The 16,883-nt window shown below is 45.9% G+C and overlaps 1 protein-coding gene across 1 annotated transcript; it reads left to right on the top strand.

Moving 5' to 3' along the window:
• The first annotated feature begins 13,611 nt into the window (after positions 1-13,611).
• On the top strand, positions 13,612-14,618 carry LOC133744194 (MDIS1-interacting receptor like kinase 2-like). Its single transcript, XM_062172335.1, has 3 exons — positions 13,612-13,918; positions 14,254-14,260; positions 14,321-14,618. Exons 1-3 carry the CDS (start codon positions 13,612-13,614, stop codon positions 14,616-14,618), a joined length of 612 nt encoding a protein of 203 aa, XP_062028319.1.
• Positions 14,619-16,883: the final 2,265 nt, after the last annotated feature.

Below are 16,883 nucleotides of genomic sequence, written 5' to 3'. Positions count from 1 at the left end.
CCTGATATTGAAGACTCTTCTGATAATGAGGATCCACAAACGGTAAGAAGTCCCTCATGAGACCTACCATCTTAATGTTCTTGAATTTTAATCTAACTCCCTCAGCCTGAACAGATCGCTGCCGCTCTGGCCCGCAAGCGCAGTCGCTCCGACCCCCGGACCAATCCCTGGGCAGACGACAAACCACTCGCTGATCGACTGGCACTCTACGTTTAAGATGGGTAATAAACTTATCGTTCTCTTTTAGCTCCCATCCTATAACGCTCCTCTCTTTTTGCAGGTTCGTCATAGGTCCACAGGTCCCTCCAGGCAAAGTGGGGAAGGATCGTCTGCCGCTGGTGGAGGAGCCTCCTCACAAGCCCAAGCAACACCTGACATGGTCAATCCTCCACCTCCAATCAATGCCATGAGTGATTCGCAACTGGCTCTGGTGCCAATACTGATTCCAGATGACAACTCGCCTGAGGCTAAAGAAAGGATGCCAACTCCAGATACTCCTCACGAGCAGCCAACTACAACCCCCATCCTGGAACAAGTAGCGCCTGATTCTGTTCCAGAAACTGTCGAGGTTGCCAAAGAACAAATGGCAACAGGAACTCCCATCCTTCTCAATGCTTCAGGAGCTTCCCACGAGCCAATCGCTGAAGAGGTACACTCTCTCATAGCCACCCTTCTTCTGATTCCCATCTTGACCTTTTTGATATTCTGACATCTCTTTTTAGGGTCAAAACCTTGTTCCAAACGAGGAGATGGCTGGCGAAAATCCTGCTAAGCCCGGTGGCGAAAATGTGGTTGATCAGGAACTTGCCCCCCAAGTACTTGAAGCCGGGGAAGGAGTGAACCCTGAGCCAGTGCCAGAAACAGTTCCTGTCGCGGAGCTTCTTGAGGCTCCTGTCATTGTTCCTAATCTGCAGCAAGCACCTCCTTCCAGAGTGGAGCGTTTGGCTCGTGTGCTCGAAGTGACTCCACCTGGAGTCGTAGATGATGCTAGAGAGGGCCTCCGCCGTCTTCTGGGCCCTGACATTCTGACGCCCGGCGCGCCCGCGAGAGCTTTAGAGTACCTGAGGGTACTTCTCCGCGAGGGCGCCATCACTGAAGTCCAGTTTCAAGATATCGACCAATTGCTGCAAGATCTCCCTAAGTGGCTCAACGAAAAGGCAGCCGCGACGGCACAGGCCAGGCAGACCCAAACACATTATTAGGCCCTTGCCCAACAGATGGACACTTCACGCGACTCCCTGGGCGAACTGGCCGTTCGTATCAGGGAACTGACGCTCGCGAGAAATCATCTCCGGTCCCAGATTCAGGATCTTCAAGCCCAATTAACTGTTGTGATGGCCAGGCTTGCCCATGAGGAACCTCAACTGGAACAACCCCTAGCCGCTTTCAAGACGTTGTCTCAAGACCTGGCCCAAGCTCGCGATGCAGCCCAACAGGCCGCACAAGATGCCGCAGATGCTAGCTTTCGTCTAGATGAACATTTCCTCCGCCTAACTTATGCGGGCCGAGGTCTTTAGGCCTCTGGATGGGATTCACCGGTTTCAGTTAGGCTGAAGAACACGCGGCGCTCCTAACGTGGGATATCACCTTCTGAGGAGTCCCTCTCCTTAGGTTCTCTCGCGCGGAGCAAACTGAAGAAGGGTGGGAGGCCACCCAAGGCTGTACACTCTTCTTTGGTGCCCTACCTCAAGGGTTTAAAGGACAGACTTCTGTTTTTCCCCTGAGATGAATGGGGCTACTTAGCTGCGCTCAACGCTGATCTCCCCTTCCATCCCGGAGGATAAACAACTAGAGAGGGTCGCGATGGATTATTTCTTTCCCTCTCGCTCCAGTGCAGACAATAGCAGTTGTAGCTAAGGCTCAAGAGAGGCGGGTGAAGAGAGGAAGAGTAAGAGTAAACGATTCGCCGGCTCCCTCTTGAAGGAAGATCCAGAAGCTCTTAGAAGATCTGAAATCCTGTAACTTTTAGCCACTTTTGGCTTGTAATCTGTAAATGTAACCTTCACGAATATACTTGTAATGCTTTTGGCCGCTAAGCCACTTTATGAATGCAAATATGTTTCTTTCGCTGTTATCATATATTTTCTTATAGTGAGGCCTCTGGTATAGGCCTTGTTACACATACTTTTAACACTTGTTCTTATTGTCAAAAGATAATTTGTAAATTTGAACATTTGAAGAGCACAATTATCATCTAAAGGCCGCGAGTATAAGGCCTGATCGCATAGAGTGTTGCCCCCCAAGTCTTACTAGGTGAAGCGAATACATGAGAATGAGGCCACAGAGTAGGCCTAAATGGAAAGGAGGACGCGAACATGGTAAGACTATGTTTGCCCCCCTGTCCCAGAAACAGGTGGATCTTCGAATTCCCAAACACTGGGATAGTATTTCTTCAAGAACCTGCCATTGATTGGGTTGCGGTGGATGTTGCCATCCAAATCTTTAAGGTGAAAAGCCCCTCGCTCCAAAATTCTGTGAATCACAAAGGGTCCGTCCCAGCGCGGAGTCCATTTCCCGCGGCCGGTCAACTTTTCACCAAACGGAAGCACTGCCTTCCACACGAGCTCACCCTCTTTGTAACTTCGTCCACGTGTCCTCTTATCATAGGCGCGAGCGATACGCTGTTTTTCCATCACAAAACTGTCCAAAGCTTCCAAACGCTTCTCACTAAGATCTTCATGCTCCTGCCACATGGCCTGGACATAATCCTCACCAATCAAATGATGCTGGTCTTGGACGCGTAAGGATTGAACATTGATTTTCAGAGGTAGAATGGCATCATGGCCAAACATCAAAGTGTAGGGTGTCGTGGCAGTGGGATTACGCTTTGAAGTGCGGTAGGCCCAGAGTGTCTCGTACAGTGTGTAGTGCCACTGGCGAGGGTTTTTGACAAGCATCTTCTTCAATAAGGTAATGACAATCTTGTTACTGGCCTCCGCTTGATCGTTGGATTGAGCGTAATAGGGAGTGCTATGAACAAACTGTATGCCCACAGCAACGAGCTTCTCGACGTCATCACCCATGAAGGCTACCCCTCTGTCCGAGACCAACACCTCAGGGATGCCAAACCTGTAGATAATGTTATGAAAGATGAATTGTCGAATGGTCGCACTAGAGGCCTCTTTCAAAGGCTCAGCTTCGACCCACTTAGTGAAAAAGTCAGTAGCGATAATGATGAACTTGTGCTGGAGTGAAGAATGAGGATGGATCATTCCAATTAAGTCCAATGCCCAACCTCGCGCAGGCCAAGGCTTAATGATAGGTTGCATGGGTATATTGGGGATGTGCTGGATTGGTCCATGTGCCTGGCAATCTTGGCACCCTTTCGCGAACGCGATACAATCCTTCAAAATACTGGGCCAATAATATCCATGTCTCCTGATTAGCTAGCGCATCTTTGGACCCGCTTGATGGGCTCCACAAACCCCGATGTGAGTTTCGCGCATCAATCGCTTTGCTTCGCGGCCATACACACACCTGAAGTCTATGCCATCTTCGCCACGTCGACGCAGCTCGTCACCTCTGAGGAAGTAATTTAGTGCAAGAAAGCGGATCTTCCTGTCTGCCGTGGGATCTGGCTGCTTGAGGTAAGCAATCAAAGGGATACGCCAATCCACGTCAATAGAATCTAAAGCTGCCACCATTAGTTCCTCTGGCGGGTCAGGCCGTGCGAGCCACGAAGGCAGCGTGCGACGCTCGACCTTTAAAAGTCTCTCGCGAACACCATATTTCAAGGTAATGCCTGTAGCCAACTGAGCGAGCTCATTGGCGGCAAAGTTGCGCTCGCGAGGAATATGTTCTAAGTCAACGTCATCAAATTGGACCAGAAGCTCAAGTGCATGATCCAAATATGGTGCGAGCAAATAGCTTGTGCACCTGAACTTTTCGCGAAGCTGATTGATCACGAGCAAAGAGTCTCCACGGACTTGGATGTCTCTGACCCCCAGCTCCAGCAACACCTCTAGGCCAATAATAAGGGCCTCATACTCCGCTTGGTTATTGGTGCACCGGAATTCTAACTGGAAAGAATAGGAGAAACGATCGCCAGCCGGGTTTTCCAACACAACCCCTGCCCCTGCTAATGTATCCGTTCTTGAGCCGTCAAAATATAACACCCAGGGTTGGAGGGAGACTGTGGCTTGATACAACGCAGCATATTCCGGAATGCACGCCAAATCTGGTCGAGCTATGGTTGCAGTCGCGACCTCCAACTCTCTCACCGTTGGGACGTCCAGCATAGGGTAATGTGCCAAAAAATCTGCGATGGCTTACCCCTTTACGGCTTTTTGTGGCACATATTGTAATGAGAATTCTGACAAGGCGAGCACCCACTTGCCAATGCGAGCTCTCAAGATAGGGTGCGATAGCATATATTTGACCAGATCGGTTTGAGCGATGATGCAAGTTGTAAAGGATAGCATGTAATGTCGCAATTTGCATGCCGAGAAGTATAATGTAAGACACAGCTTTTCCATTGCAGTGTACCTTGTTTCGCAATCTATGAGTGTCCTACTGAGGTAGAAAATGGCACGTTCCACGCCGTCTTCATCGTCCTGAGCGAGTAGGCTGCCAATAGAAGCCTCAGCTGCCGATATATATAGCTTTAATGGGAAACCAGATCTGGGAGGAACAAGCACTGGCGGACTCGTCAGATAGACCTTGATTTTGTCGAAAGCCTCTTGATGTTTAGGTTCCCATACAAACTCGTTCTGTCCTTGTAGCTTCAATAGTAGAGAAAAAGGCTGGATTTTGCCAGCAGAATTAGAAATGAACCGCCGCAGGAAATTGATCTTACCTAGCAAGCGCTGTAACTCTTTCTTCATTCGCAGGGGCGACGCATTGATAACCGTGTTTGCCTTATCCTCAGAGACTTCAATACCTCTCTAATGGACTATAAACCCCAGAAAGTCACCTGCCTGAACTCCAAAAACGCACTTGGCGGGGTTCATCTTGAGCTTGTGTAATCGCATACGCTCGAAAACCTTTCTGAGATCCGCAATGTGGTCCCCTCGCTTCTTAGACTTTACAACCACGTCATCAATATAAACCTCCAAAATCTTCCCAAGTATGTCGTGGAAGATCAGGTTTATGGCTCGCTGATAGGTCGCTCCAGCATTCTTCAGCCCGAAGGGCATTACCACATATTCGAAAACTCCCGCAAATCCTGGGCAACGGAACGTGGTCTTGTGTCTATCTTCTTCCGCGACCGGAATCTGGTGATACCCTGCAGTTCCGTCCATGAAGGACAACAATTCATGTCCCGCTACTGCATCTACCAACATATCCGCGACCGGCATGGGGTAGACGTCTTTAGGTGTAGCCATATTAAGGTCTCTGTAATCTATGCAAACCCTCATTTTTCCATTCTTCTTACGAACAGGCACTATATTGGATAGCCACTGGTTGTACTTGGCCACCCTAATAATGCCTGACTTGTGCATCTTTTCGACTTCTTCTTTGACCAAAACTTGGGTCTCCGAGTTCATTCTTCGCGGCTCTTGCTTCACAGGCCTCTTATCAGGCATCGTTGGCAACTGGTGGCATACCAAGTCTGATGATAGGCCTGGCATGTCTTCGTATTTTTCCGCGAAGCAGTCCTTGTATTCCAATAATAAGTCGATAAGCCTCTGCTTTTCGCTAGGCTCTAAATAAGCGCTGATAGCCACTTCCATGGGCTCATTAGTTGTTCTTAGATTGACCTTTTCAGTAGGGTCCCTAACCTTCGGAGGTGTGTCATCCAATGCCGCTGGAGCAAGCTAAATCTCCTCTGCTTCCTCTTCTTGGTCAGAGAACTCTTCGTTGACAATTTCTAATGTCGCAACTCGATCATAGGCCTCTTTTTCCACCAAGTACGAGGATAGTCTTTCGTACAAAGAATGGAAGGCCTCTACCCCTTCCTCTAGAAGGTCGTGATCCATTAATTATTCAAAGTATTGGGCACAGCGTGGCCAGGCCTTTCCAGGACTTCCTTCGCGAGCGTGAGCCCCCACTATGCTAATTCAGAGGTCGTCACCCCTGTGGGGCGGTCCTTGTTGTCGATGCCACTGACCTGCAATGGAGTAATAGGATCCAAGTAGTACCTGACATCTACGTAATTCGCAGAAACATGGAATGGGCGAGGATCAGCTTTAGTCACTTCAGCCTTGTCAGTTGCCCTGTTCCATATAATCAGTTCCTGGTGGAATAGACGGAACACAATAGCTCCGGTGAATCCAGTCCCTGCCTAAAATGGCGTTGTATGCTGCGTAGCAATCTGTCACAAAGAAAGCATAAATCCCTTCTACGGGTCCAACCTTGATACGCAAGAAAAGTATTCCTAGAGTCTTTGTTACAGTCCCCGTGAAGTTTTTGAGCGTGAGAGAGGTGGATTGGATCTTTTCTTTCTTGATTCCTAGCAGATGCATAGTTCTTGTGGTGATGACATTGACGGCTACCCCCGTATCAACCATAATCTTGCTGACCTTAGTGCCATCAATCTCCGCCGTAATATATAAAGGTCTCATGTGTTGCACCATAGCAGGAGTTGGTCTCTTGAAGCTCGTGAAGAAACCCTTGCCATCAGCATCTTCAGTCTCGAGAAATCCCGCTTCTTCCAAAGGTGTTGTTGCTGCTGAGGTAATCTGCTGTACTTACATAGGCATTTGCAAGCATAATTAGCTATAATGAGCCACGCTCGTGCTACCGTCAGCGGTACCAACTACAGCCAAAGGAGTGACCTACGGGTACACAGCCATGCAGGCTACCGCCTGAGCCCCGGCTCACCCCCAGATCACCGCTGATGCGCCGCGCCAAAACAGTATCAGAAGCTCCAGAAGCTGGGGACTGAAGCATGTCAGTCCCACATCGAAAACATGAAGAAGATCAGCTCCTTCTTCACCTATAAAAGGTTCTCTCTTCTCTCCTCATTAACTACGCATTTAATACTCTCCTACTGTTACTTTGTCAACATAAATACATTGACTAACTTAGGCATCGGAGAAGAGAAGACCGCCCAACGCGGTCTCCCTCTGACGCCCTTTGTATTTTACTTGGCAGGTAGCGGAAGCTTTGAGAACATTGCAAGTATAGGTCCGCCTATCGGACCAGCGTTAGAGAATGTTTAGCTACCGCTGAACTTTAAACATTAACATTGGCGCCGTCTGTGAGAATCCTTGAACAAAAGGACATCCCACCACAACCACCATGACTAACGGTAGCGGGAGAAATGCTGAGGAGCAAGCGGATCAGTCCGCCAACCCCCATCCCACCAACCCCGCGGATAACATTAACACAGCGGTTAACGTTAACCGTGCACTATTCAGCACACTGGTCAACCCCGGCGTGGAACCCCAGGTTACTCCCCAAATCCCGCCAACCCAGACTACAACAGAGGCTCAACCAAGCGGCAGCCGCCCACCGGTACAGGACCTCGCCGCCATGTATGAGCTGGCACTGGCGGACCTTCACAAGGCAAATAGAGAACGCGAGCAGGAGCTCAGAGAAAAGGCCGAAGCCCAAAAGCAGGTGGCCACGCTGATGTCAAAATTTGACGAGTTGAAGAAGGCGCTGGAGGCAAACGCCAACCCAGCACAAAGTGAGCAATCGCGAAGCACCAGACGAAGTCAACCCAACACTGGCGGATTGGTACCCGGGCCAATCATACAGATGCAGGTACCGCTGAACCCACCAGAGTTACGGGGAATGGGACCACCTCTTCCGCCCCGACTAATGCTGGAGCAGGAGGCGGAGTCAGAACCATACACCAACCGCTCGGCACTCAGGGCTAGAACCGAGGGTAATGTACCTGCCCCTAGGCGAGGGCTGGTTCAGCGAAATGTCCAGGCGAGGGCTGGTTCAGCGAAATGTCCAGGCGGGACCCGAAGGAGACACAACCGCCCTAATTAGCCGGGGAGTGGAGGACTCCCTAGGGGGCCTAGCAGGGGCCCACTCGAAAGGGCACAAAGCGTTCGTTCAGTAAGTCCATGGTTGACAACGCACTGATGCTAATTATGCTTTGTCAAGACTGGCGGAAGCAACGCTTCGAACCGCTAAGCAACTCCCCAACCAATATTGCCCTCCTTGACTGGGGACTTGGGGGACTTATACTTACATAGGCATTTGCAAGCATAATTAGCTATAATGAACCACGCTCGTGCTACCGTTAGCGGTACCAACTCCCGCCAAAGGAGTGACCTACGGGTACACAGCCATGCAGGCTACCGCCTGAGCCCCGGCTCACCCCCAGATCACCGCTGACGCGCCGCGCCAAAACAGCATCAGAAGTTCCAGAAGCTGGGGACTGAAGCATGTCAGTCCCACATCGAAAACATGAAGAAGATCAGCTCCTTCTTCACCTATAAAAGGTTCTCTCTTCTCTCCTCATTAACTACGCATTTAATACTCTCCTACTGTTACTTTGTCAACATAAATACATTGACTAACTTAGGCATCGGAGAAGAAAAGACCGCCCAACGCGGTCTCCCTCTGACGCCCTTTGTATTTTACTTAGCAGGTAGCGGAAGCTTTGAGAACATTGCAAGTATAGGTCTGCCCATCGGACCAGCGTCAGAGAAGGTTTAGCTACCGCTGAACTTTAAACATTAATATCTGCAAAGGCTGGTCGCTACCCTCTCCAATTTCCACACACTCCTGCGAGGTGACTGGCAGAGCATATTTCGCGGGCAGCACATAGACCATGTTGCAAGAGGTGTCAACCACTTTTGTTTCATCCATATCATCTTCAAGGTTGAGCTTGGGTTCATCCACTAAGATTTCAGTGTTGAACTGCCTGGCCACTATAGTCACCAATGACTCTTCTTCAGGAATTAGCTTCTCATCTTGCTTGTGTTCCTGCATCGCGGCAACTTGCCGTGGTGGATCCGGTTTCTGTCCCTCTGTTGAGACTTCTTTTGGGGTCGCGAACGCTAGGCTTTTCACTTTCTTAGGTCTCCACTGCAAGGCCGCTGCAGTGTTGTCCTTGCCCCCCAGTCTTTCGAACACTGAGGACTTGGTTTCAGGTTCTTCACGAAACAGCCTGCGCTTGACATGTGGCGGCCTAGTTGGCGAGCTTTCCTTCTTAGCTGGCGGCGGTGTCCTTTCTTTAGTGATCCTGCAGAAAACACTGGGCTTAGAAGCCCCTGACTCCGAGCTGGTTTGCTTTTTAAAGCTGCAAGGAGCCACCAATGGCTTAGCAGCTAGCTCCTCCATCTCCCTTTGATATTGCTCAGGAGATTTGACCAATTGAGAGGGCTTGATCAGGCCTTGATCCAGAGCCTCTAGCGCTCGCTTGGCCTCTCCAAACCTGCGCTAGCTGCAACTTCCTTTTCTTGGAATGACTGATTTCTACTGCTTTCCCCTTTTCTCTGGTGTACCACTTGCCTTCCTTGATGGAGGACGTTGAAGAGGGTGGAATGTATGGCTTGGTCAGGATATCTTTGTGCTCATTCCTAGCCTTTCCATCTTGTTTATGTTCGGCCGCGGCCTCTTTCAATTTTCTGAACAAGTTGGAATCTCTTGGGGATGGCGGTGACTCCACTCTGTCTCTTGCCCTTGGGCTGGAAGGTTGATAATTTCGCGAAGGCGAAGCCCACTTGATTGGCAGGAGCGAACAAAAACGAAACGTCTGCTCGACCTCCTCATGTGACACTTGGACGCCACATTCTTTTTTGCATCGCGAGCACAGGACCACTGGTGAGGCCCCGCTGACGAGTTTAGCTTTTTTCTTTGCGGGGGTCTCATTCCCCTCGGTCTTCTCCTCTTGGCCCTTTGTAGTCAAATCTAAGGTTGGTTTCCTCTGGTTCTTGTTGGTCCAGTTCACATCAACCATATTGACCCCGGTGTCAGGAAAAGGGTTCAGGTCTACTAGTGCTTCCACGGTCGCCGGGGCTTCCACCTGCAAACTACCATTATTGAGCCATACCTGAATCTGGTCCTTTAGCTTCACGCAGTCAGCTGTGTTATGATTCCACAGCTTGTGGAATTTACAATACTTTTTGCCTTTCAGCTGATCTGGTCGAGGAAAGGGTCCGAAATCTGTCTTCACCATCTTCGCGGCTATCATCTCATCTAAAATTTCATGTGCCTTATTGGCATCATATGTGTACGTCGCGAACTCAGGTTTGGTGAAGGCAAAAGATTTGAGCTTGACTGGTTCCTTAGATATTTTCAACTGCTTCAAGGCTGGGTTCTTCTTCCCTGTCAGCTCAAATGCAGAGACATCATTCTCCTCTTCATCATCATCGTCCTGGAAAACCTCTTCAACTTGATAATAGGGATCATAGGTGGTTGGTTGGTAGTTCAGGGCGGCCACTGTACGGTGTCTTCCTGGTACGTAGGTGCCTTTGGACGCGTTCTTTCTAGCGTCTGTTTCTCTGAGGAGGTGCTCAAAGCTACCCACCTCTGTGATAAGTTCTCCCATTGACTGGATCATGCTACCATGTTGCTTCTTTCGCTGGCGTGGTTCCAAGCCCTTGATCGCCAACTTAATTAATTCCTTCTCAGGCAAAACCATGTTCAACTTGGCCTTCTGAATCTGGAAGCGTTGAAGATAAGCAACGGCAGATTCGGTGGGCTGTTGGGCCATCTGGGTAAGGGAGGCCAAATCCACCTCAGGCTCGATAGTTCCGACAGTTTCTCGGAAAAGCTTTTCCATTGTTGGCCAATCTGCCACTGACCCTGGTCGAAGCTTGGAAAACCACCTAAAAGCAGTTCCAGAAAGAGAAGTGTCGAAGATCCTGCACTTAAGGATGTCATCATTCTGATACTGGCCACATTGCACCCTAAACCTGGCCAGATGAGTTGTCGCATTCTCAGTATCTTCTCCTGAAAAAGTAGAAAATATGATATTTTTGTAGCCTCTGGGGAAAGGCGCGAGCATTATATGCGGCAGGAAAGGCCCCTCATAAACTCCATCCAGGTGGGCCCTAGGATTAGCCAGCCTAATCATCTCCTTAACCTCTTCGCGTCTCACATAGTCTGGGCCAAGAGGAGGAGGTGTCGCCACAGTCTGGCGAGCGGTCTGTAAAGGTACAGCATGATTAGTAGTCGCCGTCGCTGTCCCCTCGCCAAGGCGAACAGTCCGGGTAAGACTAGGCTGAAGAGTAACCGCTGGAATGGACACATCTTTTACCAAAGCCGTTATCTTGATTGGATTACCTGATTGATCAAGTCCATAGTAATTTCCTGGAAGCTCTTGGTAAACATTCTCTGCTCCATCACTGTTGTATTGAGTAAACACGACAGGATCAGCAGGCATGCCTTCATCGAATTTCAAAGTTTTTCTCTTCTGCGTTGCCAGAGGTGCAGACTTCTCTTTGCCACCAATTACCAAGGCTTTTTCCTTGTTTTTGGTTGAAGAGGCAGCGGCGGTTGCAGACGGTGTAGCGGTGCTGCTGTTAGCCTTTTCCCGAGCATTCGGTGGTATGTATTTACCAGAGCCCGAGGGTTGGCCAAGCGAACCAAGGATGGCATTAGGATCCCCCAGAGCTTTATTCAGAACCTCTTTAGCCTGGTCTAACTCAGCTTTGTGCATGGCAACTTAGGTCGCGAGATTGGATCCCTCGTTGCGAATAACCGCAAGTTCTGTTGCAATATGCATACCTTGGGTAGTGATGGTCTCCATGACTTGCTTCTGTTGCAGGATGTGCTCGTCAGCGATTTCTCTAGCTTGTGCTCTCATTGCAGCTGTTGACTGGTCAATCTGTGACCTAGTCTCATGAGCAAGTTGAGCAAAGCACTGGTCGAATTCGCGCATGCGCTGTTCTGCTTTCTCTGTCTCTCTGTCTCTCTGTCCCAATCTGCTGCCACCTTTGCACGATGTCTGCCAATGTTCTCCATGATGATCGCGATCTGGGCTTCAATAGTTGCTCCTTTTGGGATAGGTTTCGGAACGAAAGCCTCTCTTGTCGCGCCTCCTGCAGCATTGGTGACGACAACAGTATTGACAGGCTCGTTCGCCTGAACGGTAGCGACATTCTCGTCCTCAGTAACGGGCCGTTGACTCTCTCCCTGTTCAGTTGACATGCTGGATGGTTGGGGGTTGAGAGAAAATCTTTGAGTTTCAGAAAGACCACGACAGTCTGCACAAGAGTGCGGTCTGTAACTGGAGGTCTTATGCTTCGGGCAGTTAACGTAAAGCTTTTGGTAGGGGTTTGCGCCTGACTTCCCAATGGTGGCGATCGCGAAGAAACACTAAGCAGGTCCCACCGGGTGTGCCAAAATGTTTGGCTCCAAAACCAGCTTGGTGTGCAAACCGTGGGCGTGCCAGCACCGTGGGGTGCAGTCGTCGGGGGACTCCCTTGACCTGACTTCTTCTCAAACGTTGCAGACGAGGAGAGCACCAACCTCGTCACAAGGCTCTTTTCTATGCCTTTTGGAAAAGGACTTCTTGCCTTACGGATAAGGGCTTTGGTTGTGATCTCTTCGCGTCACCGAATCGATACTCAACGTTGTAGGTTGAGCAGAGCAATCACCGGGAAGTTTGGAGAAAGCACAGGGTTTGCTAAAGCGTGACTTTAGCTTCGCTGGGTTGCGAGGGCGTTACCCTTGCTTCGCTGGGTTGCAACTAGGTTGCAGGTAGGTTTGCTCCGGAGAGACTTTGATAATCGTTGAGATTAGTTGATTTGAGAGTTGTCCTCGATTCGTCCTTGAAACCTGGTATTTATACCTTAGGGTTTCGACTGTTCCTTACCATAGAAGGATTATTGATTGAAGTTCCCTATTCAATCTTTGTTACTTGACTCTAATAAGGGCTCGTTTTCCTTATGGATCTCGGAATGGGTGAAGCTGTAACCTAAACCCAAGTAGGCTTATTTTTGGGCCGCAGGTATCAGCCCGCTATGCTAAATCCCCTAAAGGGATCTTGCCAAAAATACTTTTGGGCTCAAACACATACATCGGCCTGCACTGATGTCATGTAAATGACTGTGGATTTCCATCTTATACGTACACCTGATGTTGAGTAAAAATTCACTAGAAGGTAGGATACCATCAGAGATTAGCAATATGGAGAGTTTGGAAAAGCTCAATTTATCCCTCAACAATCTTTTCGGTTCCATTCCAAAAAGTTTTGAAAACATGCACGGGGTGTTGTATGTTGACATATCCTACAATGACTTGGAATGTCCCCTTCCAAACAACGAAGCATTTCAATTTGCTCCTCAAGACGCACTACAAGGGAACAAGGGATTGTGCAGCAACGTTGGAGCTTTGCAACCCTGCAATACACATAGTTCAAAAAAGGACCAAAAAGTGGTGTTTGCGGTCTCATTCGTTCTCGTGGCAGTACCTTAGTTCTGTCTGCTTGCATCACAATTGTGTTACCAGCATATACAAAAATGGAGCATCAGTACCAAGAAAAAAATAGCTTGTGAATGATTTTTTTTTCAATACAGAACTTTGATGGCAAGACAATAATGTATGAGGAAATCATAAAGGCAACAGAAGATTCTGGTTCCAAATATTGCAAAGGGAGGACATGGAACTGTATACAAAGAAAATTTATGCTTTACCAACATAGTGGCTGTGAATTAAGAAACTCAATCTGCTATGCAATGAAGACAAGAATTTTCAATAGGAATTTATAAATGAAATAAGAGCTAACTGAGATACAACACATAAATATTGTTACACTTTATGGTTTCTGTTGACATCCTGGTGTATGAGTATCTAGAAAGGGGTAGCTTGGACACAATGTTGAGTAAAGATGTCAAAGCTAAAGAATTTGGAAGGGTGAATACTGTGAAAGGCGTAGCTCATGCATCGTCTTACATGCACCATGATTGCTTGCCAGCAATTGTACATGGGGACATATCAAGCAAAAACAATTTGTTGGATTCTGAATATGAGGCCTCTGTCTCCGACTTTGGCACAGCTAAGTTCTTAAAACCAGACTCATCAAATTGGACTGGCCTTGCAGGAACATATGGGTATCTTGGACCAGGTAATATTGTTTTTCCTCTGTTCTGCATAGTTCCTTTTAATGGCTTGAAGAGAGCATTCGTTTCCTTTATATCTTGTTTTATATTTCATTCTTTACATTTCCATCACAAGGAAGGAAACATTTGTTGGTGTATATGGCTTTTTTCTCATAACCTCATAATTCTATTTGAAAAATGGCAATGCAGCTTTTAATTGCTCACCTCCTCACTCTCTTGTCTAAAGAATCTTTTTCCAAGACTTAAGTCTCTGATATGTCATGCATAATTTCAGTTTTAATTCCATTGTATAGATCTAATATGCTTATATCAATATACTGATAATTTCACTTCTATGCAGAGCTTGCGTATACAATGGTGGTGAATGAGAGATGTTTATAGCTTTAGAGTGGTGACATTGGAATTAGTTATGGGAAGGAATTAGCTGCGCATCAGATGCCAATTGGGGATGTTTTGGACCAACGCATTTCCCCTCCTACACATCAAGTTGCAGGGGGAGTGCTCACTCTTGTGAAGATAGCATTTTCATGCTTGAGTGCAAACCCACATTCTCGTCCAACAATGCAACAAGTTTCTCAACAACTGGAAACTCAGAGGCCGGCTCTGTCAAAGCCATTAGTTCTGATAACATGTGGTGAACTGCTAGCTCATAATGGGTTCACTAAGGCCACATTTGATTCGCAAAATGTAAACATCAGGAAATAAAACTTGTTCATTTCCTGCATTTGGGATACAAAAGGAAAGGAAATACTTTCCTGAAATGAGGGAAAATAAGGGGGAAAGTGGTTCTTTCCAAACACCAAAGGAATCATTTTCCCCATTTCTTTCCTTGCATTTATTACTCACAAAATATTATTTTATTCTATTAATTACACACTTTTTAACAACTTTCCTGATAACTTTCTTAATGTTACTAAATATCGGAATGGAAATTTCTCGGGAAATATCATTTCCCTTCCGATGGGAAAGACAAATGAATTACTTTCCTTTTCACGAACCAAACGAGGCCTAATTGATAAATCGAGTATCAAAAAATATTTACTGTCTATGTATCTCAGCTCCTATATATGATCCTTCGTTTAAGATGACCTTATCTTGTGTACTAATATTCTAGGTTGCAGAAACTTGTTTTTTTTTCACAAATAAATGTATCAGAATCAAAACTCGTTACATTGTTCATGTACGTAATCTTGATTCGATCTACCACTTAATTAAACTTGGTGTGTTCTGTTCTACCAATTCCTTCTATAACAATTTTTCATATCCAACAAAGGTAACAAGAAAATACAGAAACATCATACCAGACAATAATCTTGAATTTGTACCAACCCAAGAGAGACGGAAACATTGAACTGAAATTAAAGAAGAAGAAAAAAGTAATCATGAAGGTGATGGGCTACGCAGTTAAATTTTGGATTGAAAAAACAGGAAGTGGGAAAGGGAACCTCAGCCGCATGAGAGTGAGTGAAGATCCTGGAGCAGCAGTACTGTACTGTGTATTGTTAAAAGGAAGAGCGACGATTTGCCAAAGCATCAATCAATCTTTTCCAAGTTTTCTCTCATTGATCTCTGATTTTTATTTCGCTTGCTTTTCTTGTTTTGGCGGTCTGAAAAGTGAAAACGGTTTCGTAGGCTCATTGTTTTGGAGGCCGACTCCACCTTTTTTTTTTTTTTTTTTTTTTTTTTTTTAAGGGGAGCTTAAGAACCTCTTAAGGCCACCCTCTAAGGCTCTAACAAATAAAACACACACTTAACAAGAAAATTATTATCTAAGTAATTTCATAAACAATAACAAAGATTAAATTTATACAAACCTTAGAATATAAATAATCCATAAAAAAAATAAAAAACCTAACCTCTTTACCTCTGGCGAGGGAGTTTTCTCGCCTACCGCCCTCTTCGGCTGGCAACAGAGATGCACCTTCGATCAGGAAGGATGGGCTCGCCCATTCTCATTAACAAATAAATAAAAATAATAAAGTACAAAAATAGAATAGCAAATGAATGCTTTTTTTTATGAGTATTTCTATTTAGACCTCCAAATCTGCTCACTTGACCTCACTCTATTTTGAATTATTAAATGACATATATAACCTACTATAAAATGACTACCAAGAACAATAATTATACCAAAGAAATATTATATTGATTTTCTCTAGATTTTCCAATTCAATAATATTAGATTGTATTCTTTATTATTTTCCTTATCTATTTTCATTTTCCAATTTCACTACATACTCATAAAGTATTCATATATATTTAAAAAGAATTAAAACTATGATTAAGATCATGTGACATAAAAATTTATGATATACATGTTGAATGCATATTGGTGAGGAAAAACAAAAGAAATCATATTATGACCTAAAGTCTATCCATTATATTTGCTAAAAAACAAAAAATGAGCTAGCAATTAAAAAAAATATTTAAATAATTATTCATGAGATACAGAAAATAGAGAAAATAAAATAAACATAAAGAAAAAATAATTAATCTTTTTTTTTTTTGCACAGCTAAAATAGAAAAAAAAAACAAAACAAAAACAAAGGGTCATAGAATAGGTCATGTTATTTTCTTGTTGATTAGAAATTAATTTTTGAAACTCATTACCTTGTGTTTGATTTTATTTTAGAGAAGTTTTATATACACATCCCTATTTACTAGATACACACCCCTAATTTTTTTTGTCCATATTATTCTTTAAACTTCCTCTTTTACCCTTATTAGGAAACATTTATTTACGCATTTATAATTACTTGATACTGAAAACCTGATACTATTATATGACCTTCCATGTACGGCCATCACTCACTTGAAAAGTTTCAAAGAAGGTGAGAATGCAAAGGTTCTGGAGTGAGGATAAAGGAGCAAATATACAATTGACCTTCACAAGTATAATCAAATTATCATACAAACACAATTAATAGAGTGAGGAATTGAGGAGGTACTTGTTGTTGTCAGCATTTGTTT

The sequence above is a fragment of the Rosa rugosa genome, chromosome 4 (assembly GCF_958449725.1).
Source record: "Rosa rugosa chromosome 4, drRosRugo1.1, whole genome shotgun sequence".
Classification (NCBI taxonomy): Eukaryota; Viridiplantae; Streptophyta; class Magnoliopsida; order Rosales; family Rosaceae; genus Rosa; species Rosa rugosa.
Note: the sequence above shows the minus strand (reverse complement) of the source record. Positions and strands in the feature narration are given on the sequence as shown.

Excerpts from the sequence above, each read along its gene's own strand:
- LOC133744194 (XM_062172335.1), top strand. The coding sequence starts at position 13,612 with ATGGTTTCTGTTGACATCCTGGTGTATGAGTATCTAGAAAGGGGTAGC.